General features: G+C 39.0%; 2 protein-coding genes across 4 annotated transcripts in view; both read left to right on the top strand.

Annotated features, from left to right (window-relative positions):
• LOC106067899 (prolactin-releasing peptide receptor-like) overlaps positions 1–27042 on the top strand; it is a 166129-nt gene that overhangs the window by 58659 nt on the left and 80428 nt on the right. The window lies entirely within an intron of this gene.
• Positions 1494–5023, top strand: LOC129925901 (adventurous-gliding motility protein Z-like). The gene is made up of 3 exons (XM_056027431.1): positions 1494–1538; positions 3217–4294; positions 4326–5023. Exons 1-3 carry the CDS (start codon positions 1494–1496, stop codon positions 5021–5023), a joined length of 1821 nt encoding a protein of 606 aa, XP_055883406.1.

Genomic DNA, 27042 nt, shown 5'->3' on the forward strand with positions numbered 1-27042 from the left:
ATCGTCTTCTCTAGTACTGCACTTAGCGTCCAAGATTCGCCAGAAAGTGTCCATGACCAATGAGATTATCAGTCTGATTTTAATGTCGAGGGCTATGCCATTGTCTTTCCAAATAGAAAGACCTCTGTTTCCAACAAAAAAAAAGTTCTTTATTGTACAATCAAAAGTTCTTACAAATTTGATTTTTACAGTCCTAAACAGTTCGAAAAATTATCAAATGTCTTTTGGGATACTTAATTTATTAACACTTCCGATATTTAAAACAACAGCTAGTCAGCTATTTCTAGATATCATGGACATCTTCAACAGCTAGTCAGCTATTTCTAGACATCATGGACATCTTCAAGAGCCAGTCAGCTATTTTTAGATATCATGGACATCTTCAACAGCTAGTCAGCTATTTCTAGATATCATGGACATCTTCAACAGCTAGTCAGCTATTTCTAGATATAATGGACATCTTCAACAGCTAGTCAGCTATTTCTAGATATCATGGACATCTTCAGAGAAGAAAGAGAAGAAAGAAGAAGAGAAGAAAAAAAAAAGAATTGCTATTTGGTTTTGTAATTTTCTTTTTCTGATTTCTGCTCCATTTAATCTCCATACAACCACTATAAACCTAGACTGGTAAACTAAACATTTTATTTGGATTGGACTAAAAGATGATAAGCCATGATAGGGATCAAAAACACATCATTCCCGTCATTAGCCTTTGAGTTATACTGCTAGTTAATCTTGAGATCAATGATTCGATTTCACTCTCCAACTTTCTTTGACCAGGAAGAAAATGTGAGCTAATAGTAGGAATATATACAACAACAACAACAACAACCAAAAAGATTTTTAAAAAAAACGTCACCGAATGTCTTTTTTTTGTATTGAATCATTTCAAGATGTTCATTATAAACTAAGAATGTCAAGGACACTACATTGAACGTCATCGTTGCCAACTAAAATAGCATTGAGCTTTTAATTGTAATACTATCTCAATTCGTGGCGGTTGATGTTCGTATCAAATCTTCAGTATTACCTGCTAGTTAGTTTCCAATTTGTTTTAAATCAAGTTTTAAGTCATAGAGTGAAAGTCTAAAGCCAGCTCCATATTAGAATTATTATGTACAACAAACAGAAGCGATTAGAAAATGTGACTCCTCAGCGCTGCGCAGTGCACTGGTCTCTTACATCTGTCCAAATACATAGCTTAGCAACACGTCCTGGATTCTCTACACCGGATACGCCAACAAATCTAGATTTGTATAGTTTTGCCGCCATGTATGAAAATGTGCACTACTGCTGTTATGAGTTTGACTCAAATATTTGCTCCCTTCAAGAGGACGTTCATTATAGAGAACTAATAGGGAAGATGTCTACCATGACAGTCCTTACGTAATCCCAGATTCTGGTGACCACTCGGACATAATCCAAGACTAGAAGTTTGTTATAAGGTAGACCAGTCTTCAGAAGGAGACATCAAAGTCCAGAGATCTCTCCAGATGACCAGTAGCCCTCCAGTACATGACCATCGGCTAAAGTCTCTGGTAAAGCCACTAATGAGCTGGGACAGTCACTCCAGCCACTGGACATCCCCACCCAACAGTCCCAATCAGTACTGATCTGGGTAAAGCTGACCCGAGGTCATCTTAATTTGTCTCAAGACGCTACTTTACTGCACCCCAAGGTATACTTTTATAGACAGTTTATTATATATTTATAATGTACCACGTTTACGTGATGGGGAAATAGTCCACTTCATTAAAAGTACTTTGTGTATCTCATAAAAGTGTACATGTTTATGAAACCAGAGTAAGTACAATTTTTTCAGTACTTTTTTTTTCAGACTTACGATTTTGTTAACAATGAAATGATGAACCAGTACAAACTTTACAATGAAATGATGAGCCAGTACAAACTTTACAATGAAATGATGAACCAGTACAAACTTTACAATGTGCAACACGACTACTGAGATGTTTACGACGCTTAGATCCACTTTGACTGTCTGTCTATTAACCCTATTTAGGCTAATAGAATTTCGTACACGTTATTTCTCTAACACTCAATCTCTGATCAAGATAAAATTTTACACAATTATTTCTTTTACATGCCAACTCAAGAATCAATTTAAAAAAATTAACCAATTAGTTGATAAACTATTGTTAATTAATTATTGTGTTTGTTATCTCGAACAATAGAAATAAATTTTCCTTTACTGATAAAAGTGCTATTAGTTGAATTAGTCTCCTTTATTGTTTATAGAAAAAAATGTAAATAACTAAGCAGCCCCCTGGCCCGGTGGTCACCGTAATGGGTTGAGGTCGAGGAGCACTTAGCTCTTGAGTTCGAATTTAGGTCGCTTTCTTTTTTTTTTATTGAAATAAATAGATATAAAAAGTCATCACCCAGGTACCCCCTACTTTCTCCCCCCTACATCTTTCCAACTGGCCCAGGCAAATGATAGGATCATAGCTTATTGAGAAAGCTAAAAGCATGAAATAGAGCTAAACAAAACCAATTAGTTAAAAAAAAATATTTCTAATCGCACAGATTCATTATTATTAGGCTAGCTCTATTACAAATTTAATTACATGACAGATCCAATGGATGCAACTACACTTAATATAAGCTTTGTTTGTTTTTTTAAGTTTGCTTATTGTTTTCAATAGCTTTGTTTAGACTTCACGTCTTTAACAATGTATTACAATGGATGTTCATTCAGTTTTATACAAATTGGGAACAATGGTTCTAACTTCTATCAAATCGATCTACACAAATCGATACAAAAAATGTAATGTTTGAACTTACACACACACATGCAAACACGTGAATACTTACTGACACTATCTTATATCTTATCTTATAAAATACAGACATTACTTCAAAAAAAAAAGAAGATGATTACGCCCTACGCGTGTTCCTAGCTCAATCTAGTCATGCATGTTAACCAATGACTTAATTTCTGTCAAGACATTGGTTTTCCTGGCTGGCTCAAGCAACCCATTCCATGCTCTAATAGCACTATCGAAGAAGGAGCATTTATACAACTTTGTCCTAGCATATGGAATAAGGAATGTGCCTTTATCTTTGTGTATTTCTAAGTATTGTATTAGGTTAGACATTGTAAGAAATGTACAATTTAGAAATATAATATAAGTTTATAGATAATTATCAAATCATTGCATACTATCTTAGTAAAGACAATTTTCTTAACTGGCTAAGAGTCAAGACTTAATTATCGAAGCACTGGCTCGGAGTCAAGACTTAAGCATTGAAGCACAGGCTCGGAGTCAAGACTTAAGCATTGAAGCACTGGCTCGGAGTCAAGACTTAAGCATTGAAGCACTGGCTCGGAGTCAAGACTTAAGCATTGAAGCACTGGCTCGGAGTCAAGACTTAAGCATTGAAGCACTGGCTCGGAGTCAAGACTTAAGCATTGAAGCACTGGCTCGGAGTCAAGACTTAAGCATTGAAGCACTGGCTCGGAGTCAAGACTTAAGCATTGAAGCACTGGCTCGGAGTCAAGACTTAAGCATTGAAGCACTGGCTCGGAGTACTCGGAGTCAAGACTTAAGCATTGAAGCACTGGCTCGGAGTCAAGACTTAAGCATTGAAGCACTGGCTCGGAGTCAAGACTTAAGCATTGAAGCACTGGCTCGGAGTACTCGAAGTCAAGACTTAAGCATTGAAGCACTGGCTCGGAGTACTCGGAGTCAAGACTTAAGCATTGAAGCACTGGCTCGGAGTCAAGACTTAAGCATTGAAGCACTGGCTCGGAGTCAAGACTTAAGCATTGAAGCACTGGCTCGGAGTACTCGAAGTCAAGACTTAAGCATTGAAGCACTGGCTCGGAGTACTCGGAGTCAAGACTTAAGCATTGAAGCACTGGCTCGGAGTCAAGACTTAAGCATTGAAGCACTGGCTCGGAGTCAAGACTTAAGCATTGAAGCACTGGCTAAGAGTCAAGACTTAAGCATTGAAGCACTGGCTAAGAGTCAAGACTTAAGCATTGAAGCACTGGATCGGAGTACTCGGAGTCAAGACTTAAGCATTGAAGCACTGGCTAAGAGTCAAGACTTAAGCATTGAAGCACTGGCTAAGAGTCAAGACTTAAGCATTGAAGCACTGGCTCGGAGTCAAGACTTAAGCATTGAAGCACTGGCTAAGAGTCAAGACTTAAGCATTGAAGCACTGGCTAAGAGTCAAGACTTAAGCATTGAAGCACTGGCTAAGAGTCAAGACTTAAGCATTGAAGCACTGGCTAAGAGTCAAGACTTAAGCATTGAAGCACTGGCTAAGAGTCAAGACTTAAGCACTGGCTCGGAGTCAAGACTTAAGCATTGAAGCACTGGCTAAGAGTCAAGACTTAAGCATTGAAGCACTGGCTAAGAGTCAAGACTTAAGCATTGAAGCACTGGCTCGGAGTCAAGACTTAAGCATTGAAGCACTGGCTCGGAGTCAAGACTTAAGCATTGAAGCACTGGCTCGGAGTCAAGACTTAAGCATTGAAGCACTGGCTCGGAGTCAAGACTTAAGCATTGAAGCACTGGCTCGGAGTCAAGACTTAAGCATTGAAGCACTGGCTCGGAGTCAAGACTTAAGCATTGAAGCACTGGCTCGGAGTCAAGACTTAAGCATTGAAGCACTGGCTCGGAGTCAAGACTTAAGCATTGAAGCACTGGCTCGGAGTCAAGACATTGAAGCACTGGCTCGGAGTCAAGACTTAAGCATTGAAGCACTGGCTCGGAGTCAAGACATTGAAGCACTGGCTCGGAGTCAAGACTTAAGCATTGAAGCACTGGCTCGGAGTCAAGACTTAAGCATTGAAGCACTGGCTCGGAGTCAAGACTTAAGCATTGAAGCACTGGCTCGGAGTCAAGACATTGAAGCACTGGCTCGGAGTCAAGACATTGAAGCACTGGCTCGGAGTCAAGACATTGAAGCACTGGCTCGGAGTCAAGACATTGAAGCACTGGCTCGGAGTCAAGACTTAAGCATTGAAGCACTGGCCCTTGAGTCAAGACATTGAAGCACTGGCTCGGAGTCAAGACATTGAAGCACTGGCTCGGAGTCAAGACATTGAAGCACTGGCTCGGAGTCAAGACATTGAAGCACTGGCTCGGAGTCAAGACATTGAAGCACTGGCTCGGAGTCAAGACATTGAAGCACTGGCTCAAAAAAGGATCTCGACTATACCATTGCAGTTATTAACCCTAAATTATGTGGCTTGTGTCATTGTATTAGGAAGTATGTGTATGTGTGTGTGTTTGTGAGATAGATAGATAGATAGATAGATAGATAGATAGATAGATAGATAGATAGATAGATAGATAGATAGATAGATAGATAGAGAGAGAGACAGTCAATAAATTGATTGAAAATATCTAAACACCTTATCCAGCTGGTTATTAGTTCCAGACCACAGGTAATGAAGACAAGCGAATGTTTCAATGACCAACCATCACGTCAGTGTTATTGGCCAGACAGCTCACAAGCCCATCAGACTCTTAGCCTAAGCACTTTGGCTCATGCTCTAAAGTATTAAGAAACATATACTCTTAAATGACCTGACCTACTGTGATGACATTCTTTGCTTATTGTTCACTAGGCAGTCTATTGTTAACCCTTTCGGATAACTCAGACAGGGTCTTACTGCTTTGAGAAAGTTGAATTTGAATCTATTTACATTCGGTGAATTTCACTTTATGATGATAGGGAGTATATTCTAGTTATAATCAAGGTACAGTTACACTTTAGCACAAGAGGTCATTTTTTTAATAGAGTTGAGTTCTAAACGTTAAGTTTAAAAGTAACAGAAATCTGTCTTTGTAAGTGTCAGTGCATGCTTACCTGAAAAGTGTGAAGTTTGGTGTGTTCTTCTTCCTTGTTCTTATTTTTATGTTGGAACGTTCAGATGACTAGACCAATAGATGAGATGAACTATTGGAGTGTTCAGATGACTAGACCAATACATGAGATGAACTATTGGAGTGTTCAGATGACTAGACCAATACATGAGATGAACTGTTGGAGTGTTCAGATGACTAGACCAATACATGAGATGAACTGTTGGAGTGTTCAGATGACTAGACCAATACATGAGATGAACTACGCAGTGGTTTCCAAATCAGGGAGCTCTGCATATAGTTTTCTTTTATAGTTTGGTGTGTGAGGGCATTTTTTTACTCGATTTTCTTATTTTACGTAATTTTCATGCCTACAGCATGCTCACGGCACTCTGGTCCAACCTTTCATGCCTACAGCATGCTCACGGCACTATGGTTCAACCTTTCATGCCTACAGCATGCTCACGGCACTATGGTCCAACCTTTCATGCCTACAGCATGCTCACGGCACTATGGTTCAACCTTTCATGCCTACAGCATGCTCACGGCACTCTGGTCCAACCTTTCATGCCTACAGCATGCTCACGGCACTAAGGTCCAACCTTTCATGCCTACAGCATGCTCACGGCACTATGGTTCAACCTTTCATGCCTACAGCATGCTCACGGCACTATGGTCCAACCTTTCATGCCTACAGCATGCACACGGCACTATGGTCCAACCTTTCATGCCTACAGCATGCTCACGGCACTATGGTTCAACCTTTCATGCCTACAGCATGCTCACGGCACTATGGTCCAACCTTTCATGCCTACAGCATGCTCACGGCACTATGGTTCAACCTTTCATGCCTACAGCATGCTCACGGCACTATGGTCCAACCTTTCATGCCTACAGCATGCTCACGGCACTATGGTTCAACCTTTCATGCCTACAGCATGCTCACGGCACTATGGTTCAACCTTTCATGCCTACAGCATGCTCTCGGCACTATGGTCCAACCTTTCATGCCTACAGCATGCTCACGGCACTAAGGTCCAACCTTTCATGCCTACAGCATGCTCACGGCACTAAGGTCCAACCTTTCATGCCTACAGCATGCTCACGGCACTATGGTTCAACCTTTCATGCCTACAGCATGCTCACGGCACTATGGTCCAACCTTTCATGCCTACAGCATGCTCACGGCACTATGGTTCAACCTTTCATGCCTACAGCATGCTCTCGGCACTATGGTCCAACCTTTCATGCCTACAGCATGCTCACGGCACTAAGGTCCAACCTTTCATGCCTACAGCATGCTCACGGCACTATGGTTCAACCTTTCATGCCTACAGCATGCTCACGGCACTAAGGTTCAACCTTTCATGCCTACAGCATGCTCACAGCACTATGGTCCAACCTTTCATGCCTACAGCATGCTCACGGCACTAAGGTTCAACCTTTCATGCCTACAGCATGCTCACGGCACTATGGTCCAACTTTTCATGCCTACAGCATGCTCACGGCACTATGGTCCAACCTTTCATGCCTACAGCATGCTCACGGCACTATGGTTCAACCTTTCATGCCTACAGCATGCTCACGGCACTATGGTTCAACCTTTCATGCCTACAGCATGCTCACGGCACTATGGTTCAACCTTTCATGCCTACAGCATGCTCACGGCACTAAGGTTCAACCTTTCATGCCTACAGCATGCTCACAGCACTATGGTCCAACCTTTCATGCCTACAGCATGCTCACGGCACTAAGGTTCAACCTTTCATGCCTACAGCATGCTCACGGCACTAAAGTCCAACCTTTCATGCCTACAGCATGCTCACGGCACTAAGGTCCAACCTTTCATGCCTACAGCATGCTCACGGCACTAAAGTCCAACCTTTCATGCCTACAGCATGCTCACGGCACTAAGGTCCAACCTTTCATGCCTACAGCATGCTCACGGCACTAAGGTCCAACCTTTCATGCCTACAGCATGCTCACGGCACTAAGGTCCAATCACTTTTGTGGACCAGAGGGAGAAGACAATCTCTGGAAGAAGGTTTCTGTTCTGCTTTCATGCGCTTCGCAAATACATCTCTCCTCGAGTCAACACTAGGCTATCAGCCCCCTTGATAGGTCACTGAACTGTTTATGTGCAGTTTTGTTTGAGAGTATAGGTTTGTGTGTCGTTGCATATATGTAATTGTGTGTTGTCTATTTGGCAATGTAAGTTATGTGTAATTATGATTTTTGTGTGCTTGTGGATATGTCCTGTGCTAGAGTGTTGTGTTTGCATTAATTATGTTTGTATGTAATAGTGTTCACTATTCACATGAATATCTACAATGATAAAATGAATCTCATTTAATCGTCAATGTTTTTCCTAAGTCTCAGTTTATCATATAAAATTCATTAGATTTTTAATTATCTATCTTTCTTATAAGATATACAGTGTTTGTCACAATCGTAGAATTGATGCTAGTAATTATCTTTCCTTGACTCTTGGGAAGTGTTATAGTTTATTCTAGTTCTAATGATAACAAATCTCAGGAGTAGAGTCCTCTATTAAATAGTGCAATGTACCTTACGGAAATATACATTTAAAACTCACATTGAGACTTATTTAAGTGTATAAACTATAAAATCTGTGCCTTAGGCATTCTATTGGATGTATTGATGGAATAAACGAAGGCATACAGCTAAATAATTAAAAGTTAGATATCCTAAGAAAATCTGAATCATTTAAAACCTCCAATATCATTACTGAATTGATTTAAATAAAACAATTTCAAGAATAGTCATGTATGTACGATAGAACTGAACTATGTTGCTGTGTACTCAATTTTTGCTTTTTTTTTTCCAAGCTTACATCAACTTATTCTGTTTGTTCTGTCTGTCTGGGTGGATTCTTTGACAGGGTTTTCTCCCATTTCTCATTCTCGGATCTAGTTGATATTTTGTACAATTATTTATAGCAGAAATCGCTTGAAGACAATATATGAATCAATAACAAAAATTAACCAATGGTAGTTTATCAATTAGTGTTAATCAATTATTTTTCATAGAGAAAAAGGAGAGACAAACTTTGCAGTAATCAGAGGTATGACAGTGATTGTGCGGTGCTCTCACTTATATAAGCTTTTTTTTTTTTTAGACTCGCAGACACGTTTTGTCTCAAGACTTCCTGTCTTCTAGTATCTAGCAACGTCTCGAAACATGAGATGTCTTCTTTTGAGTTGGTCAAGATGCTCAACGTTCTTATGTAAATTTCTAGTGACCACGCATTGCTTCGAAATGCTTACATTAGCATCTCGTGCCTTTCCTAGCTAGGTTTTGCTTTTTAATGTGTAGTCCCAGTTCTACAGACATCCATGCTTTTTATACAGAACGTCATTACATTTTGAGTAGCCCTGGGGTGAAATAAAAAAACATTTTTTTCAGCATTTATTTTCAGAGATAAAAGTCACATCTGTAGACAACACACGCTCGATACTTGGCCCTGGAGAACATCCTCTAATAGATGTATGCATTATTTATACCCCGACAAATAGAGAAAAAAAAAGGCGCGCGCTAAACAAATGTGCCTGTTATGTTTGACTGGATTCTCTGGTTCTAGCCCTAAGCACGGGCCCAAGCATGGAGATGGGGGTGCTGGGTGGAGGAGGGAGTCACGTCGTAGCGCCAGAAGGTGGAAAAAGTTCTACAAAAAATGGACACGAAGCCAAACTTAAACACACACACACAAAATTGGATGAAACTTGAATGAGACAAATCAGCAGAATGTATCCTACATCTAGACTTAGTAGCTCTGTAGGGCAGTGATGACAAAAATACGGCCCGAGTGCCAGATCCGGCTCGCGAAAACGTTGGAAGAAAGTGTAGAAAATCCCCTCCCCCCCCCCTTCCAGAAAAAAAAAAAAGAAAAGGTTGAAAAATGTAACTTTACCTACGTTAGGGCCAACATTTTTAGCGGCCTCCCGAAAGGGGAAAAGACGCTATTTCTCTAATGGATTGGTACTATGACCTTTAACATTTGTGTGTTTATGAGATGGGAATTCTGAATATAGAACCTACCAGAAAAAGTGAACAGATCTTTATTCGTTTGTGGAACATGATAATAAGCCAATATGTTGTTTATAAAGAAAGTATGGCTTTAAAAAACAACAACTACATATAAGCAGCTTTACGAAACAAATATGGCGGCATTCTTGATTTGAGCCGCGAACAATTTGGTTTTTGTATCTTTTCGTTGATGTTGCCCGCAACATGGGTTTTGGAAATGTAAATGGTCCGCAGGCCGAGTAAGGTTGGACATCACTGCTGTAAGGTGATATAAGTTTGAAAAGTAAATGGTCCGCAGGCCGTGTTGGACATCACTGCTGTAAGGTGATATAAGTTTGAAATGTAAATGGTCCGCAGGCCGTGTTGGACATCACTGCTGTAAGGTGTTATAAGTTTGAAAAGTAAATGGTCCGCAGGCCGTGTTGGACATCACTGCTGTAAGGTGATATAAGTTTGAAATGTGAATGAAGTGTAAACTACCAGAAATAGGAATCAGTTGAGGCCCGACATATTAGATTTAAAAGTTCAAAGTTCGCAAGTTGGTCTCTATATAAATCTAGACCGTGGAGATGAAAGGAAGTTTAAACAAATAACTTTGAGAATGTTTAAGTTCATCTTTCTAAATGTGGGACTTAGCGCTATCTTCCTACTTTTTAACCCTTGACAATCTGTTACAATAAAATAAAAAAGCCGCTTTCTTTCTCTTTCATTCTCTCTTTCTCTCTCTCTTCCTCTTTTTGGAACTAACATTTTTGTTAAGTTTGTCACCCAGCGCATCCTTATATCTAGGACATAGACATTTGACTTGATTTGGAATGACACGCTTTATAACACCTCCCCTACACACGTACGCACATATGTATTTGGCCCGTGAATTCTAGTATCACCTTTACTTATCCGCCCCCCCCTCCTCCACAACAAAAAAGTTAATCCTGCGTACAATCTCTGACTTTTCTTCAGTCTCTCAATAGCTAATATACTCTATCTGGTTTTACACCGTATCCCCTTCCCACAGACACACCCGCTTTCACACACATACACGGAGAGAAAGAGGGGGAGAGAGAGAGGGAGAGAGAGAAAGGAAGAGAGAAAGAAAGAGAGAGAAAAAGACAGAGAAAGAGAGAGAGAGAGGGGGGGGGGGGAGAGAGAGGGAGAGAAAGAGAGAGAGAAAGAGAGAGACAGAGAGACAGAGAGAGAGAAAGTGCGTTTACAAGGAAGCGAATATGAGTAACGCAAAATAAATTAAAAAAAAAAGATCACTTCTTTTAAAAATACAAGAAGTCTTTTGTGTTAGTGATACTTCTTCTACTTTCTATATATAGTCTGCTACCTTTGGGGAAATACCGAACATAAAATACAAAGGTTTCTTAGGAAGCTTGCGATTTTTCCACGAATTGCGGTGTTCAGGTTTGCAAAGCTCTCAAAACGATTCTTAGTGAGCACCTAAGCGGTAAAAGGCACTGTGCGAAATTTAATGTGAATCTCTTTGCTAGTTGATAAACGAGTCAGTGAGTGGTATTTTACCACTATAATAGAGATTCGATCTAAGTTTCTACCGTTTAGAGAAAAGAGTTGTGGAATGTATACAGGGACCTATATATTTTAATATTAGTGAGTAGAGAACGACAAGAGACTTTAAACTTTAAACATTAAACACTAAAACTGATCAACCATTTAATCTATCCATACCTATAGATCTCTCTTTTAGAACACACACACATACACACACAGACCAATCCTTCAGTCAACACACACAGATCAATGTCTCAGTCAACACACACAGATCAATGTCTCAGTCAACACACACAGATCAATGTCTCAGTCAACACACACAGATCAATGTCTCAGTCAACACACACAGATCAATGTCTCAGTCAACACACACAGACCAATCCTTCAGTCAACACACACAGATCAATGTCTCAGTCAACACACACAGATCAATGTCTCAGTCAACACACACAGATCAATGTCTCAGTCAACGCACACAGATCAATGTCTCAGTCAACACACACAGATCAATGTCTCAGTCAACGCACACAGATCAATGTCTCAGTCAACGCACACAGACCAATGTCTCAGTCAACGCACACAGATCAATGTCTCAGTCAACACACACAGATCAATGTCTCAGTCAACACACACAGATCAATGTCTCAGTCAACACACACAGACCAATGTCTCAGTCAACACACACAGATCAATGTCTCAGTCAACACACACAGATCAATGTCTCAGTCAACACACACAGATCAATGTCTCAGTCAACGCACACAGATCAATGTCTCAGTCAACACACACAGATCAATGTCTCAGTCAACACACACAGATCAATGTCTCAGTCAACACACACAGATCAATGTCTCAGTCAACACACACAGATCAATGTCTCAGTCAACACTCACAGATCAATGTCTCAGTCAACACACACAGATCAATGTCTCAGTCAACACACACAGATCAATGTCTCAGTCAACACACACAGATCAATGTCTCAGTCAACACACACAGATCAATGTCTCAGTCAACGCACACAGATCAATGTCTCAGTCATGCACACAGATCAATGTCTCAGTCAACACACACAGATCAATGTCTCAGTCAACACACACAGATCAATGTCTCAGTCAACACACACAGATCAATGTCTCAGTCAACACACAGATCAATGTCTCAGTCAACACACACAGATCAATGTCTCAGTCAACACACACAGATCAATGTCTCAGTCAACACTCACAGATCAATGTCTCAGTCAACACACACAGATCAATGTCTCAGTCAACACACACAGATCAATGTCTCAGTCAACACACACAGATCAATCACTCGGTGTACTTGATTAGCAGTCAGTTCCTTTGACAGGCTTCACACTTTTTGGACTGAAACTCACCAGCCCTTTCATTTTCCCCTTTTGTTTCCCATTAAACGGTGCCATTGATCGCCTCTATCAGCTGTAGACTCAATGAGAGAAACAAGAAAATTAAAAAAAAATTAGGAAAAAATAACAGATTATTTCTGGTTTGAGCTATCGACCAATATCCGACTTATGGATTATTGATCTCAATGGCTAGAAAGACAGGGAAGCAAAGAAAGAAGAGAGAGAGAGAAAGGGATGGATAGTGAATGAAACATGACCCCCAATGCTCGCCACCTCATGACCTCTCCCCCCCCCAACACATAAACACACGAACACACGAACACTTCTGTAGGTCAGATTTGGGTCGAAGTGCATGTGATCTGGTCACCTCACGAGACAACGCAATAAAACCTGGACGGGAAGACCGGAATGATCCTTTAATGGTCAGTCCTAAGAGCATGTCCGGGAAGTGCTACACCCAAAATTAGTTCATCATGATGGATCGCGCTGTCATTCTGAACTTCAAGGTCGCCTGGGCACAGATCTTATAGTGGCCCATTTACTCTGGTTTTCAGCATAGCTTAAGCAGATTGTTTCGGATTTTTATCACAAACTAAAGGTGAATTTTTTTTTCTGGGGGGCGGGCAATAGTGAACCCTCTTATTTCAGCAGCACTCTGTGTATAGATTATAGAAAAGGATTATTACGATATATAGAAGTCATTGAGTTCAGTCTTTAAGTTTATATTTAGATGATATTCACCAGACACTGGGAATACTTTACATATCTGTTGGTTGACTTTGGCCATAGTGTATTTTTCTAAGCCAACAAAATATCCGCCATATGAAATGAATTCTACTGTAATTATTTTCAGGCTCGACACAAACTATTTGAATGTATTAAAGAAGAGATAGAATGAGGTTCTCGCTCAGGAAATATTACGTCTGGTTGAATTCCTGGTTCTGTTTTTTTATAATCTGTTAGAAATGAAGATCTTTGTCCGTTTCCAAGCATGTTTACTATGACACTAGATCTGGGTTGAGTGAACTATACCAATACCAATACCAACAGGATGTGTTTATATTGTCTTTAAAGTTTTTAGATGCTAGTAAACTGACATTACAAATGAAAAAAAAAAGATTAATACAAGCAGGTCCTAATTTATTATATATGTAACCTTTTTTTTTATAGTCATTTATTTTGTCATTCTCTAATAATATAATAGTATATATAAAAACATTTGTGATTGGTGGCCGAGTGGTATTAGTTGGGAAAAGTAAAGGCAGTTGGTGGTTGTGTTGGCGACACCCGCGTTAACCGTCAGCCACAGAAACAGACGACATGCCTTGATACCATCTGCTCTATAAACTGCAAGGCCTGAAAGGGGCACACTTACATATGTGTATGTCTCGATGACAATATATGCGCCAAGATGAATTATTAGTGCAGAATGATTCAAGTCTGGTATTTATCGGTGTCTTTAATTTAAAAATGATACTTTTAGAATGATCATAATGTGATTTTAATGTTCCTCCTGCTTTACATTTTCTAATTGTTTATGAAACTTTTTTTAAAAATCGCATAACAGTTTTACATTGTTATTTATAAAGCATGTTAAATGAACAAATTTTGTCAAGACATTGGAAATGTCAAACATATAAACGCTGTATATTGCGGGTGTGAGCAGGATGCCAACAATAAAATGTACATGTTCTCAGATATCATACGTAAGTTTGTTTTCCAAAATGTTTTATATGTTCCTGATGTGCCTTTGGAGTTGACAATAATCAAGGGTTAGGGTTAGGGTTAGGATTAGGATGACGAGGGATGGGGCAGCGGGCAGAGTATAGGGTTAGGGTTAGGATGACGAGGGATGGGGCAGCGGGCAGAGTATAGGGATAGGGTTAGGATGACGAGGGATGGGGCAGCGGGCAGAGTATAGGGTTAGGGTTAGGATGACGAGGAATGGGGCAGCGGGCAGAGTATAGGGATAGGGTTAGGATGACGAGGGATGGGGCAGCGGGCAGAGTATAGGGTTAGGGTTAGGATGACGAGGGATGGGGCAGCGGGCAGAGTATAGGGATAGGGTTAGGATGACGAGGGGTGGGGCAGCGGGCAGAGTATGAACTCGGGACCATTGAGACGAACGAACGACAGTCCAGTGCGCATACCGCATGACCAGGCGGCCATTCTGTAAAGTAGAACAATGATGTCGTACTTTACAGTATCTAGCTAATGAGATGTATCGATTTTTTCTTTCGTCAACAGACACATTTGTATTAACCGGCGAACAAGATTGGTTTATTAACTCCCTTGTTTGTAAAAGTAGGTCGTGTTTTTAGAACGTGTGCAAGGTAGACAATTCATTAACAATGTCAGTGAACTCTTTAACTTTCAGTCTTAGAATCAGTAGTCTCCCTTATGCAGACTAAAAAAAGAGGTCAGGCTGCCCAGTGTCTTCATTTTGATGTATCGTTAAACTTTCACGACAATCATATTAATTCACCCGTTCAGACTTTGATGTGGTTGTGCCCTTGTCGAATGTATCACTTTGAACCAGCTCCCAATATCATGTGTCACTGATCTACGTACGAGATGTTTGTATTGTATTTGCGTAATGTCAGAACGTAAGCTTCAATCAATGTCGCAGTCTGGAGAATATCACTGGGCGTTGCACACCAACATCAAAGAAGTCTTCCAGATAAACTTCAAGTACGATGTGCGTAGTTCTGTGCTAGGCCCAAGCTGTGAACAAGATACAGAACCTAGTGTAAGCGCTAACGGTTAGATACACTGCCAAACTAATGCCACAGTTTGTTGTAAGACCCTTTCTTTGAGCATCGCACCTTCAAATCATTCAAAACCTAGTGAACAGCTACATGAAAGAACTTTAACACTGGCAACTTTGACGGTCAGCGCTCAGGGTCTTACACGACTGGCGAAGCTAGGGCTGGCTCTGCAGTAATATTTCTTATACATATTTATTTTAAAAAAAAAAACCTGTTGATAGTTAATAAACACCTTCTTTACTATTAACTACTATGCTTTCATATTTAGATCAACGCTTCAGCTCAGTGTATGAATTAGAGGGAATGAAATCCTCCACTTCCCTCCCTTGCTTGGGACTAAGCCAGTACACTGTTCTCTCCCTTTATATCTGAAGGTCAAAGTTCATTATTACATTTCAACAAGTATTCTTTTTTTTAAAGCATAACTGATATGTGTTAACAAACTACTGAACACACCGTTGAAAAAGTCTTCACAGACACTTAAAGGGACTCTGGATCTTGGCATTACCAGAATGGCTATTTTTCTTGTGTATTGATAACATTAACTATCTAGCTTTACACCAGAAGTACAAGAAGCAGAAACTGGAACGATCTAAATTTAGCTGGGAAAATTTGAAACCCTCTCCCCCCTCCCAAGGTAGGCCCCTCCCAAGTCTCGCTGGGTCTGTGAGTGTCGCTCCTCTCCTAACCTCTCTAATGTATAATCTTCTGTGTGGCAGATAAATAATAGAAATGTGATATCAAACAAAATTCCATAGATGTGTGTCTTTTCAAAAGATCAATTTGCGTGGCTTTGAAAAATGCATTCACTATAAGTAAGTATCCAACATTTGGAATTAGGTCTGTTAAATGACTTGTGCCTAAAATCTCAAATGTCGAGTAATATCTACAATAGTTCACTTACAAACAAGTAACGTATTAGTAAACAGCAACAATAAAAAAAAGATCTTATTGAGATAGCCAATCAAAACATCCCACGTAACACAATTCAACCAACGAGCTCATTGCTATCAGCATTGTTCCTGCTAGTTTTGTTGACACACTTCTTCGTTATCAGCATCTCTTGTTCTGCTAGAGCGAGACCTACTCCGTGCACAGGTCAGCACGCAACTTGAAACAGTCTTTTGATCTTAGGAAAATGAAAATCAATATATTGATATTAAAAAAACAACGGCTATTTGAATTTGAAAAGGGAGAAAATCCAATGATTTAAAAATTGTGTTTCGCTTTATATTAAAAATACAGTAAACATTCTTCAAGATGTAATTAGTATCTTGAGAAACTCAACACTGTGGGTTTTGTCAACTTACAAAACATTACGCCTACAGCCGCACAGCTGGGTTGAGCGGAATACGGCAAGTTGAGAAGAGATGAATTGTAACGAAGTATAGCTAACTGTAAACTACCAGATACTGTACAGTCTTCTACGCTACATGTTACAGTGACGAATTGCTAGAGTTAATAGGTCAATACAGTTATATGAAGCTGAAAGTTGAGTTGTCATGTTCTTTGCAGTGTTTTTATTTCTGGCATAGAGGAACGTAGAGGACAGCTGATGGTCTCTGAAAGTAACAGCTGTAGAGCTCTCGCGAAGACTGTGGGACACATTTAAGGCCCAGAGAAAAGCCCTAATTGAAGACGCAGAAGACGTAGTTAAGAAAACTTAAATAGAGCCCCTGCGTACAACAGCTTTGTCTGTAGGAGATGTTGAAACATATGTAGATTGCACCTGGTTGGCCATTTCAAACACTCATCCTTAACTTTGGAATTAAAGACATTGCGTAATTATAGTACGAACGATATTATATCGGCGCAGGAGAAGAATCGTTACAGAGAACAAAATATTTACCCATTGGATTGGGAAGACATTGTTTATTATTCTCAGTATGTACTATGTGCACATTTTAAAATATTGTTTATGTATTGGATTTTGTGTATCATAAACTTGTTTTATTTACAAAACAAGAAGAGTACCTTTCAGATGACCAGAAGTAGCCGTCTCACGTATATTTAGCACCCTAGAGTGAAATCCGATAGCGCCTTTAGTTTTATTGAGCTCTAAACGCGACAGACAGACTACAAAAAAAAACAACAAAAACAAAAAAAAACTAAACCTACAAATAAATTTAAAAAATAACACCCACTCAAAAAACACATCTATATATATATACACACACATACACATAAACAGTTACACTATATACCACGCACACTCCCACCCCCTTTCCCTCACCTTCCACACTGACACGAACACACAAAAAATCACAGAGATGATCAGAACTCAAACATGGCTCCATTTAAAATGTCTTTATATACTGTAAAGGACTTATTTTTTGGAAGAAATTTTTATAAATGGATCGATAGCCAAGGCCATTGTCAATCAAAGCGAAATAGAAATAAAAAAAAAAAACTTAAACTAAGTAAAAAAAGCGAAACATAAATATACTGTTGTTGCCAAAAGAAAGCACACATCTTGCGTACAGATCTTCCTTATCCCCCAAGGATTGCATGGCATTGTCTTAGTTCAGCCTGCTGTGTTATTGACCAGTTCTCTGTCATGTCTAAATGTATTATCACTTGCTTGAACCGGGCGCACGAGACAAGGTCAGCACGAGCGTTTGTATTTATGTCTACACCTGACAAAGTATGGTAGACATGAGGGTGGTGGGGTGAGTTTTGACTTTATGTTGATCCTTTTGTTGTCTATCTGCTAGGATGATGTCTTTAAGAACTCACGCGAAACAGTTGAAATTGCAGTGTAGATGTTGATCTAGTAAGACAATGTACTAGGCAATGAAATATTGAGTATTTATTATAGTTAATATCCCACATTGTGTGATAGTTTTTCTTTTAGTGCTGAAATATTCCAAGACGTTTACAGGTTTCAATCTCGATTGTTTGATTAATATTATAAATAGAACTATGTTTTAACGAAATCAAATTAACATAGAGCCAACGTTCTGTTTTAATACTTGTTTAGCTAAAAAAAAAAGTGCGTTTATTACACTAACTGAACTCGAGATGAGAGTCACTTCCCTTGAAATACAACCTGTTTCCGGAACTGACTATTGTTATTCTGCTCAAATTACTTCTTTTTTCCATTTTCCTTTCCTTTCCTTTATTTTAACCTGAACTTATTGCCTCCTCCCCCCCCCCCATCGTTTCTGTGGCCCCTTCCCCTGACCTCATTGACCTTTCTACCTATCAAGAAGACACATCTGAAACGTTTTAAAGACCGACAACCAAAGTGACGTACTTTGTAATGGCGGCATTTATTTTCGGAAGAGGCTTATGATCAAATAACAAGCCATATCTTCTTTTCAATATGTTCATTTGTCCTCTGAAATCAGTCCAAATCTCTATCCCAATTGTAACTACATCTTCCTGCTCTCCCCCACACCTTCCCTGCAGTACTAGGTCGGTTGTGTTCTGTCTTCTTGTCATATGTCATTTTTCAAGGGGAGGGGGCGCACACAAAAAGTTGCCTGTTTAGAACTTGATCGCGTTTCTTTTAACGGACAGACCCCCCCCCCAGTCCCACAACGCCCTCTTGCCTGACAAACCCATTGGTGGATATTTTTAGTAACACGTTGATGACGGAAGCGTATTGTAGTTGTCAGGAGTTTAATTAGCAGACGGCTCATTTTTGTTGGAGTCATGACATTTTATTCGGGCGGCGCGGGAGTTTTTCGGGTAAGGGGCATTTTGAAAACAAAATGAGAAGAATAGAAACGTGCTGCCCACGACATCCTCTCGTAACCTTCACCTCATCGCATAGTGGTGGCCAGTAATGTAGAGGAACTCTCTGCATTTGCATATTAGACTTTGATTCTCAATTTCAAATCTGGGTTCAACGTTCTGGTGTTTAAATTTCTTCATAATCTTAATTAATTCTGGCGCGCGGGCATCGACCGCTTAGTCCAGGAGCAAAGGTGACCGGAGTACGACGCTGCGCCTTATAATGCGATCCCATTCCCAGATATGATCGTTGCAATTGAGAAACCTTCAGACAGGACCTGAGTTGGGAAGTCTTCGGTCCATTCCTGACCTCTGAGAAAAATCCTCCCCAAAGGCCGTAAGGTGCACAATGACGATCAAGCATTTCTAAACCTTAACGGACTTCTAGCAAAGTGTTCAAATGTCGCATGGAACATCATTCTCCATAAGATAATCTTTGGAGCAATGTCTTCAATAGCGCCACCTGGTACGTCACAGATTAAAGAGGAGGGTAAAACAGAAAGTACTTCCCATAAATAGACAGACAAATGTGACGTTTAAGAAGTAACAAAGTCCTACATTTGTATCCACAAGGGACGTAATACATCTCTGTGTCTGTGGTACTTTACGTCTTGAGAGACGATCTTCTCCCTTTGCACCTTCTTGTGTGACTATAGAGGCTTATCCTTGATACATCTACAAGATTGATTTTCACGAATTTAGTTATTTTCAATTTGGATGTAGAAGTGTTTACAGTTTAAAATTCTGTTTCCAGTAATTGTAACCTATTCAGCCTCTAGTAAATGTAACCTATTCAAAACAAAGAATTGATTCAGTCTCCAGTAAATGTAACCTATTCAAAACAAAGAATTGATTCAGTCTCCAGTAAATGTAACCTATTCAAAACAAAGAATTGATTCAGTCTCCAGTAAATGTAACCTATTCAAAACAAAGAATTGATTCAGTCTCCAGTAAATGTAACCTATTCAAAACAAAGAATTCATTCTGTTGATAAAGAGTGTAATTTGTTCTTTCTCGCTTGCCTACAAGTTTCGCCGATTTGAATATTGATCCAATGACCGTCTATCATAAACATGACATTGTATCAGTTCTCCGGGTAATTTGATGTTTTCTTGATATGCTTGACAACATGGACAAGTCCCTTGACGATATTTCACATTCGATTGAATATTTGAGTCATGCAACTTTTTTTTCGAGTCTGTGTAAAAAGATTCTGGGTTTAATTCTTGTTCAGAATAATTTGTGTTTTTTTTTTAATCTAAGCCTCTGTGTTTATATGTTTCTCTGTGTGTGTGTGTGTGTCTGTGGTAAAAAAGTGTGTTGGAGGGTAGGTAAGTTTTAGTAAGGGCAATACCATTGCCATTGTTTCTACTACCTAGTCACCTAGCAGCGAAATCTCAACCTACGGCCTGCCATGTAAACTATATAGATCTAGAGGCCTAGTGGTGAATCATTGTACTACTGTTGATCTTTGTTATCAATACGCTTTACATGTTGAAATATATAGCACAAAGATGGCTTAGCATAATTCTATGTTTTTATTATCATCTTTTCAATACAATATAATTTAATTACGTACCTGTGCGATTTTTTGTGTGCGCCTGGCTGTCCTGGGATCCCTTATTGAAGAATGGGATCCCTTGTAGTCTTATGGTGGAATGGGATCTTTTGTAGTCCTATGGTGGAATGGGATCCCTTGTAGTCTTATGGTGGAATGGGATCCCATGTAGTCTTATGATGGAATATGGATCCCATGTAGTCTTATGGTGGAATCGGATCCCTTGTAGTCTTATGGTGAAATGGGATCCTTTGTAGTCTTATGGTAAAATAGGATTCCTTGTAGTCTTATGGTAAAAAGGGATTCCTTGTAGTCTTATGGTGGAATCGGATCCCATGTAGTCTTATGGTGAAATGGGATCCTTTGTAGTCTTATGGTAAAATAGGATTCCTTGTAGTCTTATGGTAAAAAGGGATTCCTTGTAGTCTTATGGTGGAATCGGATCCCATGTAGTCTTATGGTGAAATGGGATCCTTTGTAGTCCTATGGTGGAATGGGATCCCTTGTAGTCTTATGGTGGAATGGGATCCCATGTAGTCTTATGATGGAATATGGATCCCATGTAGTCTTATGGTGGAATGGGATCCCTTGTAGTCTTATGGTGGAATGGGATCCCATGTAGTCTTATGATGGAATATGGATCCCATGTAGTCTTATGGTGGAATCGGATCCCTTGTAGTCTTATGGTGGAATGGGATCCCTTGTAGTCTTATGGTAAAATAGGATTCCTTGTAGTCTTATGGTAAAATAGGATTCCTTGTAGTCTTATGGTAGAAAGGGATTCCTTGTAGTCTTATGGTAGAATTGGTCATTACAAGCTAGTCTAAGGAGAGGTCATACGCTCTTCTACACGCCCTCAAACTCCCATTAATTCTTCGCTCCGCCAAACATCAACATCTCTTTAAGTCTGGTCATTCACTACCCCTTGGGACCAACACAATTTATCCAGACTTAACTGCCCATCTGGAATCAACACAATAGGTACATGAAATGGGGGGAGAGGGGATTACATCAACGGATGATACAAGATCGTAGGAAAAGAGATGCTGTTGTTAACCCTTAACTCTTGGGGTCATGTCAAGGTCATCTTAGATGGTCTTTGGAGAGTATGTACGCAGTTGAAAAGTCTAGAGCTCAAAAAGTGGATTACAGCGCTTAAAAAAGGTTTCAATTTCTTTTCATTTCTTATAGAAATATTCAAGTAAAACTATTTCAAACAAGGTTACAAAAGACAGTTTGTGTGGAAACACAAACTCAAAATCGGCCCCCGAAGTAAAATGTTTTACATAATTCGGATAATCCTTCAGAATTGAAGATAGTTTACTTCCTAGTCCAAACCTCACGCAGGACGACGGGGGATGGAAGCAGGCAAGGTTTGAACCTTCGATCGTCGATAAATCCAAACGACAGTCCAGAGGGCAAAGCGCACGACCAGTGGTCCGCCCAGGTAGGCTTCAATATTTTCAGAAAGAACATCCGAATGAAATTATATCAAAGACAAATGAGAGATAAGAATGGAGAAAGAAGGTTAACAGATCTTGTGTAGTGCCCCAACCGTCCCGCAGATCAAAGGATACGTGAAAGTGAATGTAAAGTTAGATGTGAACCTGGCCTAACTAGTTTGTGGTCTATAGGGCAGATGATGTAAAGTTCATCTGTTTTTGTGGCCTACGGTTAACGAGGGTGTCATGTAGCCATCACAACGACCAACCGCCTTTGCTTTTCCCCAACTAATGTCAGGTACCCATTAGAGCTGGGTAGACTCAGAAGTTGAAAATCCCAGTCTTCACCAGGATTCGAACCCGGAACCCTCGGTTTGAACTAAATAAGTTAATTGTTTTGAAAAGGCTCAATCTCATAATCGAATCCTCAAAAAAAAAAAAAAAAAAGATGTCCGCTATAAAGAAAAATAGTTTACGAAAATGATGTTGATAAGATTACTATTCGTCTTAAATTAGGTCTAACATATAATGCATACTAATTAGCTTTTTCTTATAAAAAAACTGCTTGCATAATTGATTTTAAAAATTAGAATTTTCGCTTTCAGAAAAAAAAAAAGTAGCCGTTGCATCAGAACTTTGAATGGTCTAAAATATTGTGAAGTCGCATTTTCAATATCTCTTCTAGTTTACGAGATCTAAACGGGACAGACGGACAGACGGACAGACATTTCGCACAAAACTAATAGCGTCTTTTCCCCTTTCGGGGGCCGCTAATAAATAACAAGCAAAATAAATACAAATCTTAAAAAAAAACAACACCAAAGCTTATCGCAACGATAAACGCAAAATCACTGCCATATATAAGGGAATTAGCTCCCTTTTACTATATAAAACAAAATGAATTCATTACCACTAATTGATTTACTAATTGGTTAATTTGTTATTGATTTATGTTGGCTATCGTTATCGACTATGAATAATTCAACAAAAATTCTACAAAACTTCAAGTTGATGCGAGAAGGGGGGTTCAAGGTGTAAGAAGGGAAATAACTCCGCGTTGAAACTTTTATGTCGAAAAGTTATCTCTATTACATATGTTTTACATTTCTATCATATTTGTACCACTAGTCGACCGGCGGCGTAGCATACGCCGCTATTTTGCAGGGCCGACCTTAGGCCACTGCAACCTATGCGACCGCAGTGGGACCCGCACTCTTATAGGACCCGCGCTAATTTTAGGTGTATAAATTATGAAATTAAACCATTTTATAACTTATGACAGATTTCCCGCGGCCTCCTGTCGATTTAATAGGAGGTCCTAGAAATCTCCTGAAATTGCAAAATATACGAAAAAGTCCTGGAAATATCCGGAAATTATTAAAAGCTTTTGAAAACTCATTTTGGGGTGTCATTCAATATGGAAAACGCCAATCAAACGTGCCATAAAAAAAACAACAACAACAAAAGACGGCATTATTCCATACCTGCAATTGTGGAATCTAGTGAAAGATGCTTCTCGCGCCTCATACTAATGAAGAATTACTTGAAGTCAACAATTCTCGTAGATGGATTGAAACATTTGGTAATTCTTGCTATTGAGCGTGATCTATGTAGGAAATAGAATTTTTATGATGTACTGTATGACTTCGCTACACGCAAGGCTCGTAAAGTAATTCTGTGCGTAGTAAAGAATTAATAAAATGCAAAGACGAATTTATTTTCTAATACAAACTCTTAATTTTCACTTATTATCCGAATCCCTATCCAAACTTGGCCCCGGAAATCCATTTCGCATAGGGCTCTACAATGGTTAAGTGCTGTTCTGCTATTTAGTGACGGATGAATACTACTCCCCCCCCCCCTCCTGACCCTCTTTTTTTTCGCCTCTTAAATTACCTAGGATAACTTCCTCCGTCCGAGTTGCAAAACTAAAAGAGTGATCTTTCCATGGTGTCCAAACTCTTGAGCGTGCTCTGTCGTCTCGATAGTTCATACAGAGTAGATTACTCCCCCCCCCCTTCCCCTTTTTTGTTTATAACGTGCTATTTTGTGACTACGTGTTCTCCCCCCCCCCCCCCTAGTTTTCTCGTAGACTATCCGCAGAAATAAGAGAGTGATCTTTCCTTTACTTCTTCTTCTCGTTTAAACTTTTGTGGGTAGAAGAGAATTATATATATAGATATTTGTATCATATTAATCATTGGAAGTCATACTGACAGAAAATCGGCCCCCGAAGTGATCCACCCAGTTGTTTTGTAAAGAGTCAATCTCTTATTCAAATCCTCAAATTAAAAGCATTGCCTTAAAAAAAAATAGGTTACGTGTCTATATATATATATACCCTGTGTTCTATTATGCTGATGCATCGCAGTTCAATCGATAATATGAAAAACTACTTAATTGTTGTTTTAAATTATGTCCAACGTATATGTATACTAAATAGATTTTTCCTCTTTAAAAGAAAGAAAATCTTTTTTGTGTAAATGTAGTAGTTAGTATGACAGAATTTACATAACTTAGTATGTAATGATGTAATAAAAAAAAATTTTGACAAAAAATCTAAAACCATTAGCATAAATATGTTAATAATATGGTGAATAGTATTCTCCCCTTCTAAAAGAACTTCTCGTGTTTGTCACTATTAGTAGTGAATAGTTGTAGAAGTGGTGTATTTTTATGAAAAAAAAAACTGCTTGCATAAGTGATTTTAAAAATTTGATTTTTCGCTTTCAGAAAAGAAAAAAGTAGCCGTTGCATCAGAACTTTGAATGATCTAAAATATTGTGGTATCAGATTTCATTATCAATTCTAGTTTACGATATCTTAATGGAACGGACGGACATACATTTCACACAAAACTAATAGTGTCTTTTCCCCTTTCGGGGACCGCTAAAAATGCTTGAAAATTGTATGGCATCTGAAGGAGAAGTAATTCAACTCAATATGACAGTTTCATCCATAACACCAATATACACACATTGTTTCTATTGCCAGTGTCAACATCATTCTTCTAAAATCAGTTTACACAACTTTCTTCTGTAGCCAATGTACACATGATGTCTCTATGTCTAGTTTAAACACATTGTCTCTATAACCAATTCACACATCTATTCTCTAGAACCTGTTCACATATCTTTCCTTTACAACCTGTTCACATATCTTTCCTCTACAACCTGTTCACACATCTTGTCTCTACAACCTGTTCACATATCTTTCCTCTACAACCTGTTCACATATCTTGTCTCTACAACCTGTTCACATATCTTGTCTCTACAACCTGTTCACATATCTTTTCTCTACAACCTGTTCACATATCTTTTCTATACAACCTGTTCACATATCTTTTCTCTACAACCTGTTCACATATCTTGTCTCTACAAACTGTTCACATATCTTTTCTCTACAACCTGTTCACATATCTTTCCTCTACAACCTGTTCACATATCTTTTCTCTACAACCTGTTCACATATCTTTTCTCTACAACCTGTTCACATATCTTTCCTCTACAACCTGTTCACATATCTTTTCTCTACAACCTGTTCACATATCTTGTCTCTACAACCTGTTCACATATCTTGTCTCTACAACCTGTTCACATATCTTGTCTCTACAAACTGTTCACATATCTTTTCTCTACAACCTGTTCACATATCTTTTCTCTACAACCTGTTCACATATCTTTTCTCTACAAACTGTTCACATATCTTGTCTCTACAAACTGTTCACATATCTTTTCTCTACAACCTGTTCACATATCTTTTCTCTACAAACTGTTCACATATCTTTTCTCTACAAACTGTTCACATATCTTTTCTCTACAAACTGTTCACATATCTTTTCTCTACAAACTGTTCACATATCTTTTCTCTACAACCTGTTCACATATCTTTTCTCTACAACATGTTCACATATCTTTCCTCTACAACCTGTTCACATATCTTTTCTCTACAAACTGTTCACATATCTTTCCTCTACAACCTGTTCACATATCTTTCCTCTACAACCTGTTCACATATCTTTTCTCTACAACTTGTTTACATATCTTTCCTCTACAACTTGTTCACATATCTTTCCTCTACAACCTGTTCACATATCTTTTCTCTACAACCTGTTCACATATCTTTTCTCTAGAACCTGTTCACATATCTTTCCTTTACAACCTGTTCACATATCTTTCCTCTACAACCTGTTCACACATCTTGTCTCTACAACCTGTTCACATATCTTTCCTCTACAACCTGTTCACATATCTTGTCTCTACAACCTGTTCACATATCTTGTCTCTACAACCTGTTCACATATCTTTTCTCTACAACCTGTTCACATATCTTGTCTCTACAACTTGTTCACATATCTTTCCTCTACAACCTGTTCACATATCTTTCCTCTACAACCTGTTCACATATCTTTTCTCTACAAACTGTTCACATATCTTTTCTCTACAACCTGTTCACATATCTTTTCTATACAACCTGTTCACATATCTTTTCTCTACAACCTGTTCACATATCTTGTCTCTACAAACTGTTCACATATCTTTTCTCTACAACCTGTTCACATATCTTTCCTCTACAACCTGTTCACATATCTTTTCTCTACAACCTGTTCACATATCTTTTCTCTACAACCTGTTCACATATCTTTCCTCTACAACCTGTTCACATATCTTTTCTCTACAACCTGTTCACATATCTTGTCTCTACAACCTGTTCACATATCTTGTCTCTACAACCTGTTCACATATCTTTTCTCTACAACCTGTTCACA

The sequence above is a fragment of the Biomphalaria glabrata genome, chromosome 1 (assembly GCF_947242115.1).
Source record: "Biomphalaria glabrata chromosome 1, xgBioGlab47.1, whole genome shotgun sequence".
Taxonomy (NCBI): Eukaryota; Metazoa; Mollusca; class Gastropoda; family Planorbidae; genus Biomphalaria; species Biomphalaria glabrata.

Bases quoted from the DNA above. Each gene is read 5' to 3' on its own strand.
- LOC129925901 (XM_056027431.1), top strand. From the start codon at position 1,494: ATGACCAGTAGCCCTCCAGTACATGACCATCGGCTAAAGTCTCTG. The intron at 1,539-3,216 runs GTAAAGCCACTA...TAACTGGCTAAG, and splicing joins ACCATCGGCTAAAGTCTCTG to AGTCAAGACTTAATTATCGA. The intron at 4,295-4,325 runs GTCAAGACTTAA...CTCGGAGTCAAG, and splicing joins CATTGAAGCACTGGCTAAGA to ACTTAAGCATTGAAGCACTG.